General features: G+C 33.9%; 1 protein-coding gene across 1 annotated transcript; it reads left to right on the top strand.

Annotated features, from left to right (window-relative positions):
* Positions 1–1,268: 1,268 nt before the first annotated feature.
* LOC307049629 (tigger transposable element-derived protein 1-like) lies at positions 1,269–1,685 on the top strand (the record flags this gene model as incomplete). Its single annotated transcript, XM_079699168.1, has 1 exon — positions 1,269–1,685. One exon carries the CDS (start codon positions 1,269–1,271, stop codon positions 1,683–1,685), a length of 417 nt encoding a protein of 138 aa, XP_079555294.1.
* Positions 1,686–8,418: the final 6,733 nt, after the last annotated feature.

Below are 8,418 nucleotides of genomic sequence, written 5' to 3'. Positions count from 1 at the left end.
TCCACACTTTAATTCTTTTTGAGTCACTTTTGATAATGTTTGTCTTTCTAGGAATGTGTCCATTTTATCTATGGCATCATATTTGTTGGAATACAATTATTCATGGTATTCCCTTATAAAACGTTTTGGGTTTTTTTTCTATAAGGTTGGGAGAGACGTTCCTTCTTCCATTTTTGTTTTAGTAATTTGAGGCTTCTGTTTTTGCTTGGTTAATCTAGCTAAGTTTTTGTTGATTTTGATGATCTTTTTAAAGAACATACTGTGGTTTGTTTTACAGTCTTTATTTTTCCATTCTCCATTTTATTTATTACTACTCTAATAGTTATTATTTTCTTCTGTTTATTTTGGGTTTGATTACCTTCTAGTTTTTTAGTTGTCTATTATTATTATTACTATTATTGTAAGAACACTTAACATGAGGTCTTTCCTTGTAACAGATTTTTAAGTGTGTAATTAAATATTGTTATCTATAGGCATAATGTAAATCTGGTCACTAGGAAATCCAGTAATATGTGATAACATGAATGAATTTTAAGGACATTATACCAAGTGAAATAAGCCAGTCACAGAAGGAAAAATACTACATAATTCCACTCATATTAATATTGAAAATAGTTAAATTCATAGAAGGAAAGAATAGAATGGTGGTTGCCAGGAGCTGGGGGGAAGAGAAAGGAGCTGCTAATCAATGTGTATACAATTTTGGTTATTCAAGAGAATAAGTTATTTTTCTAGTTTTTTTAAGGTGAATATTTAGGATATTGATTTGACATCTTGATCCTTGTTTCATGTAGATGTTAACTATAAATTTTCCTCTAGCACTGCTTTAGCTATATCCTTTGTTTGGGGATGTGTTTTTTTTCATCTCAAAGTATTTTAAAATTTTCCCTGTGATTTCTTCTTTATTCTGTTATTTTTGAATGTGTTGTTTACTTTTTACATACACTAAGTCCCCTACATACAAACCTTCAAGTTAGGAACTTTCAACGATAAGGGTGTGCATTTGCATATCCAATCACGTAAGTTAGTTCAAATGTCTGATGTACATTGTCACATGCATGCATCCTCTACAAGTGGTTACACTTCTGTGTACTTGACAATAAAGTACTGTATAGAGTACAGTAGTACAGTATCTTTATTTCAAGCCCAGGATGTCTGGAAGTAAGCGTAAAAGCAGCAGTGATGTAGCTGGTACTGCTAAGAAGAACCAAGCCATAATGATGGAAACAAAAGTGAAAATAATTGAGAGAGTGGAGTGAGGCAAAAAGATGGTAGACCTTGCTCATTCTTATAATGTTAATCGTTCAACCATCAGCATGATTCTAAAGAACAAGGACAAGATCATGGAACATTTAAAGTCTGCTGTGCCGATGATGTTGACAAGAATATTGAAGAAACGTGGAAAAGTGATGGAGGAGATGGAGAAACTTCTCAGTGTGTGGATGCAAGATCAGCCTCAGCGTCGAATCCTGCTCAGCTTATTGTTGATTCAAGAGAAAGCTAAAAGCCTTTATGAAGGCTTGAAGAAGAAACATGGTGGAGAATCAGAGGGTGCATCTTTTAACGCCAGTCATGGCTGGTTTCATTGGTTCAAGGCTAAAGCCAACCTTCACAGTGTAAAAGTAAGTGGTAAGGCAGCAAGTTCAGATACAGTAGCTGACAGGGAATTTCCTGAAATGCTTTGAGAAATTATTGATGAAGGCACATGTTTACCCAAGCAGGTTTTTAATGGGGATGTGACACAGCTGTACTGGAAGAGGATGCCAGACCGAAGTTACATCAATAAGGAGGAAAAGCTGATGCCAGACTATAAAGTAGGAAAGACTAGGTTAACTCTGACTTTTTTTTTTCTTTTTGCTATACAGCAGGTTCTTATTAGTTATCTATTTTATACATATTAGTGTATATATGTCAATCCCAATCTCCCAATTCACCCCCCCACCCCTGCTTTCCCCCATGTTTGTTTTCTACATCTAACTCTGTTGTTTGGAGGCAGTGCTTCCTGGGATATAAAGCTGATGCCTCTCTTAGTTTATCATTCAGATAACCCAAGAGCCCTTAAAACATAGCCAGGAGCTCTCTTCCTGTTGTGTGGAAGAGTAACCCCAAAGCCTGGGTTACACAGGCCATTTTCCAGGGCTGGTTTTTCCACCACTTTATCCCAGAGGTAGAGAAATATTGCTTGGAGAAGGATATCCCACTCAACATACTTTTGCTGTTTGACAGTGCTCCTGGCCACACCGCATTCATGGATGACTTTCGTCCCAACATCAAAGTAATACATCTGCCACTGAATACTGTACTATATCACTCATCCAACCTATGGACCAGGGAGTTATAGCAACTTTCAAGAAATATTATTTATGTCACACTTTTTGTAAAGGCAGTGAAGGTGAGTGATGAATCAGGAATAACCTTGTGACAATTGTGGAAGGACTATAACATCTACAAGGCCATAAAAAAACATTGACTTTGCTTAGCATGAGGTTAGAGCCATCACCATGAATGGGATTTGGAAGAACATTTGCCTGCAGTTTGTTTACTATTTTCATGGATTTGAGAAAGTAGATGAGGAGTCCAAAGAGGTCTTCAGCAATTTAGTGACCCTCAGTGAGAAGCTGGAGCTAGATCTGCAAGAGGATGACTTCATTGAACTCCTTGTTATGCAACACGGGAAGCTTACTAATGAAGACCTGATGGAATTGGAGGCCCAGAAAAAGGATGAAGAGAGACAAGAGGAAGAAGTAGTATTGATAACTGAAAGACTGAAGAGATTCATGATGCAGGAAATGGCAAGGGGATTTTCTTTATTTGAGGACGCACTGTTAGTTTTTGAGGCACAAGACCCAAATGTAGAATGATACACAAAGGTTACAGCAGCATTTAAGAATGCAATCCAGTGCTATCATGTCATTTATGATGAGAAAAAAAGAGCTAATACTCAGACATCACTGGATCATTTTATCAAGTGGGTGGATAGAATTGAATCCAGCAGGGAATGAGAACCTGTGCTATCAACGTCAGGCGTGAGTGAAATTGCAGCTTGCCCTCCATCTCCTGTTGCTGAACATCCTTCAGCTCTACCATCTCCCACCTCCTCTCCCTCCTCTAGTCAGTAACTCTTCTTGCCTGTTCTCTCGATGCCAGTCTCTGTATGCCAGCTGTTGTACTATACTACTGTACTTTTCAAGGTACTACACTGTAAGATTAAAAATATTTTTTGTGTTTGTTTTTTATATAATATTTGTGTGAAAAGTATTATAAACTTATTACAGTACAGTACTATGTAGCCAATTAGCTGGGTACCTAGGCTAATTTTGTTGGACTTAGGAGCAAATTGGACTTATGAACCTGCTCTCAGAACAGAATTCATTCGTACATAGGAGACTTAACTGTATTTGTGAGTTTTCCCAATGTATGTCTCTTGTTGGTTTCTAATTTCATCCCATTATGTAAGAGAATATACTTTGTTAATTTCAATCTTTAAAAATTGATTGAGATTTGTTTTATGGCTTTACCTATCACTTATCCTAGAGAATATTCCATGTGCACTTAGGAAGAAGGTATATTCTGTCATTGGTAGGTAGGATGATATTAACTATTTATTAGATATGGTTGAATTATATTTCATCTATTTCTTCATTGTTCTTATCACTATTGAAAGTGGGATATGGGTATCTTCAAACTAATCTTGTGAACTGTTATATCTCCCTTGAATCTGTTAGATTTTTTGCTATGTATTTCTGGCTTCTGTTATTAAATGCATCTATATTTATAATTATATTTTATTGATGAATTAGCCCTTTTATTATTATATAATGGCCTTTTGTCCCTACTAATATGTTTTGTCTTAAAATCTATTTTGTCTGATTTTAATGTAGCTACTATAGCTCCTTTAGTTACTGTTCAGATGGTATATCTTTTCCCATTCTTTTCAAACTATTTGTGTTTTGGGATGTAAAGTTTGTCTTTGGTAGATAATATATATTTGAAACATGTTTGTTTATCCCTTCTACCAGTTTCTACTTTTTCATTCAAGTGCTTAATCCATTTGCATTTAATGTAATTACTGATAAGTTGCAATTTCTCTCTGTTATTTTATAATTTTTTGCTTATGTCTAATGTCATTTTGTTCCTCTATTCTTCCAATACTGTTTTATTGTGTGCTATATCAGTGTTTTCTAATGTATCATTTGAATTCTCTTATTATCTCTTTTATATATGTATTTTTCCTTTTTTATTATTTCTTTTTTTTTTGTTATTTCTGTAGTGGTTACCTAGGAATTACAATTAACATGTTATAACATTTAGTTTGAATACCAACTTAAGTTCAGTATTATAAAAAATGTTTCTCTTATATAGCTCCATTCCCCTCTTTTCCTTTTGTTATCATTGTCATGAAACTTACATCTTTATACATTATAATCCATCAATGCAATTTTCTAATTATTACTTCCTGCAGTTCTTTTTAAAATTGTTTAAATTATCAGTTTTTAATATGAAAAGGTGGTATATAATTCATTATTTATGTATGTATTTATTTATTTAGATAGATGCAGTTTATTACATGTCGATTACGCACAGCATGTGGGATCTTGGTTCCCCAACCAGGGATTGAACCTGCGCCCCCTGCATTGGGAGCATGGAGTCTTAACCACTGGATCACCAGGGAAGTCCCAATGATATATAATTTAAAAGGGTATACAGTCATCCCTCAGTACTCATGAGGAACTGTTTCCAGGACCACTCCCACAGATACCTGCAAATGCTCAAGTCCTTTATATAAAATGGCATAGTTTGCATATAACCTTATAAAATTTTTAAATCATATCTAGATTCCTTATAATACCAAATACAATGTAAATGCTATGTAAATAGTTGTATATATAAAGTAAATAGTTGCCAGAATGGACCAAATTCAAGTTTTGCTTTTTGGAAATTTCTGGCATTTCTTTTCAAATTTTGTTGATCTGCAGTTGGTTGAATCTGTGGATGTATAGCCCACACATACGAGAGCCAACTGTGTTTATAAAGTCCCTTATATTAGTCTATGTAGTTACCTTATCAATCAATGTTCTTTTTTGTGTGTGTGGATTTAAGTTAATACCTAGTGTTCTTCAGTTTTAACCTGATGGACTCCTTTTAATATTTCTTGTAGAGTTTACCTGCTGGCAAGGAAGTTTCTGTTTATTTGAGAATATCTTAATTTCTTCCTTCTTTCAGAAAGATAGTTTGGCTGGATATAGGAATCTTGGCTGAAAGTCTTGTTCTTCAGATTCATTATTCTAGCAATGAATTAAAGTATATCTAAACTTGTGGTAGAATGCTATCCTTCATTTTGGAATTCTTAACAGATCATTTTAGTATGAAGTCCACTGAAATGTGGTTCAGTAGTCAGAAGTTCTCTAAAGTTTCTGTGTGTGTGTGTGTGTGATTTAGAAAGAAGCTATCTGACTATGAATGATGTTCAAATTTATGTTTGAAGGCCTTCTTTAGAAATGACTACAATTATTCTGAAATATGTAGTATAGTTATGTCATTGTAATTCTTAATGTTGCTTTTAATGAGGTGGTATTTTAACAAAATGGAAAGAGTGAAAACTTGGAAATAGAAATAGCACAAGTTTGGGAACAGTACGTCTGCTGTATATAAGTATTATAATGTTGTGTTACTGAGTCCAAGCTTGCTCTGCTCGCCATACTCATGACAGGCCAATAAATCGGGAGATGAGATGTTGAGACAAGGAATAGCAACATTATTTGGAAAGCTAGATGTCCAAGAAGATGGCAGACAAGAGTCCTAGAGAACCATCTTATTGGGGTCTGGATGCTAGTTTCCTTTATAGAACAGAGAGAGGGGAGGTGAGGAGGTAAAGTAAAAAGTCCATAAGCCTTGCAAAATATCTTCTGGTTTCACCAGACTAGGGGAGGGGATGTGTTAATTTCTTCTTTCCTGCAGCCATTCACCAGTGGGCAGGGTCAGAATGTTTCCCTGTGAGCTGAACAAAGGTACTTTAGTTTAATATTCAGACAGAGGGGACAGGGTTCCCCAAGACGGACCATTATATATGCTTATAGCTATAGACAACATCCTTTTGTTGATTACGGTAACTTGCAACAAAAGAACTGAAGGTAAAGGATAAAGTGAAAGAAACAGATTGAACATGGAGTCAGATTTGTTCTTCCCTATTACAATTGCAAAAGTAACATTTTTTAATTTTAAATTTGAATTATTGTTTCCTCAATTGAATGATTTGGGTTATAACTATTGCTTGGTAGAGTTATTGTTAGGAGACTTAAGATAAAGAAAGATCCTTATACTTAGAAGATGTCTAATCAGGGCTTGCTAAAACAATTATCTTCCTCAAGTAAATAACTGTTAAAAAGAAATTATAATTTTTCTTTGGCCATTTTCATTCATGTCTGTTCCATCCATCATCCATTATCATGCTTTTTTCCATTCTTGCAAATCATTTCTATTGAAGAATTAAAACGTGACAGCCTGTCATGTAGATATTGGAAACAGAACAATGAAGTAAAAAGACAATAATCCTAGCCTTCATTGTATTACTCGTGCCAAGATAAACTAGAACATAATATGTATTTAATAAACATTTATGGCTAAAATAAATTTATGAATGAATTAAAGCTGAATTCTAATTAGTTTTCAGAATGTTCTTGCCAATTATTTGCTTGGGGGTTCATATGTTTGGATTAGCTAGTTTATGCAATAAAAGATAGCCCTGAAATCACAGTGGCTTAAAATAATGGATTTATTTATTTTTTCACTCTACTTATTGTTACCAGTCAGCACAGAAACTCATTTATGGGCCCAAGCTAAATATTGACAATTTCTGTTTGAGAGAAAGAGTATATCACTGGCCAGAACCCTGTCACATGGCCCCAACTCATAGACAATTATAATTTTATCATGTGCTTTGAATCAGGGAAGAACAGAAAATATTAGAATAGAAAATATTAAATAAAATGCAAATATTCCATAGTATATTTCGTATCTTGCTAAATATTTGGTGGTGAAAAGAAATCCACTTCAGTTAATTAGACTAGTGGTGATGAAGAGAATAATGTAATTAGAAAGCAGAATTGTATCAATAATAAGGTTAGACATGCTAAGATCATAGACTCAGAGATGAAATCAAAAGAAGAAAAATGGAGTCTATCATTGGTGATATCAACAGTTAAAAACTGTTAAACAACAGTTAAAAAACAGTTAAAACCTATGCCAGTTATTTACTGCAGTGGTCCCAAACCTTTTTGGCACCAGGGACAGGTTTCATAGAAGACAGTTTTATCATGGACGGGGTGGGGGGATCGTTCAGGAGATAATGCAAACGATGGGGAGCAATGGGGAGCGGCAGATGAAGCTTCGCTCACTCGCCCGCCGCTCACCTCCTGCTGTGCGGCCCGGTTCCTAAGAGGCCGCAGACCGGTATTGGTCCATGGCCTGGGGGTTGAGGACCCCTGATTTATTGCATTTATTTATTATTAAAGTGGCCTGAAGAGACATTCTCTTGTCCTTATAAAATTAAATGTCAGTTTCTCAAAGCACTGGCAGTTTTATATACTTTTGAAGGAAACATACTGCTATCACCTAATGGATAATCTCATATGTAATAAAAAAAAAGATAATCTAATTTTGTACTAAAATATTTAGGATGTTAAAAAATGATTACAATCAAAACATATGAAATTCACTAGAAATCACCAAGTGACTCCATCCCATATTTCTATTTTAAGAATCTTTGCCTATTTTGAAAACATCAGACTTATAATAATTCCCAGATGAGATGTATGTCATATAATATTTTGTAATTAAATCCTTTGTTTCCATTTTCTAGAACATATCCATAAAATTAAATTTAAATCTAATAATGTGACATACATGAGCAAACATAATTTTCTTGTGTCTTAGATATGCATTTAAAATAGCTCTAAGATTATTCTTAAATTCATTAGAAAAAAATTTGTTTTAAAATGACCCCTATTTAATACTTTTATTAAAAAAGCTATATATTGCTGGAAAACAAAGCAATTGATGAAATAAATTTACCTCTAGCAATTTAAAAGTCTTATTTTCTATTTATATGGCATTTTATACTGTGCTACATTTTCTGCAAAATTACATGTACACAGATGATGTTTAGAAATAGTAATTTACCAGGATATAATAATACATGATTGAGATGTGGTGCTATATAGGTTTCAAAACTTTAGTATTCTTTGCTCATTAAAAATTCTAGTTTTAACAGTGTAGCTTCTGTTTCACACTCTAATATGGGCACAGTATAAAAAATATTTCATATTGCCTTACTATGTTGCAATATATAATTTTTCCATCTAATACTTTTGACAAATCTATAGTGTCCATAATTTTACTCAAGAGAAATCTATTCTTTGG

This window comes from Hyperoodon ampullatus (genome assembly GCF_949752795.1).
Source record: "Hyperoodon ampullatus genome assembly, chromosome: 3".
Taxonomy (NCBI): domain Eukaryota; kingdom Metazoa; phylum Chordata; class Mammalia; order Artiodactyla; family Ziphiidae; genus Hyperoodon; species Hyperoodon ampullatus.
Note: the sequence above shows the minus strand (reverse complement) of the source record. Positions and strands in the feature narration are given on the sequence as shown.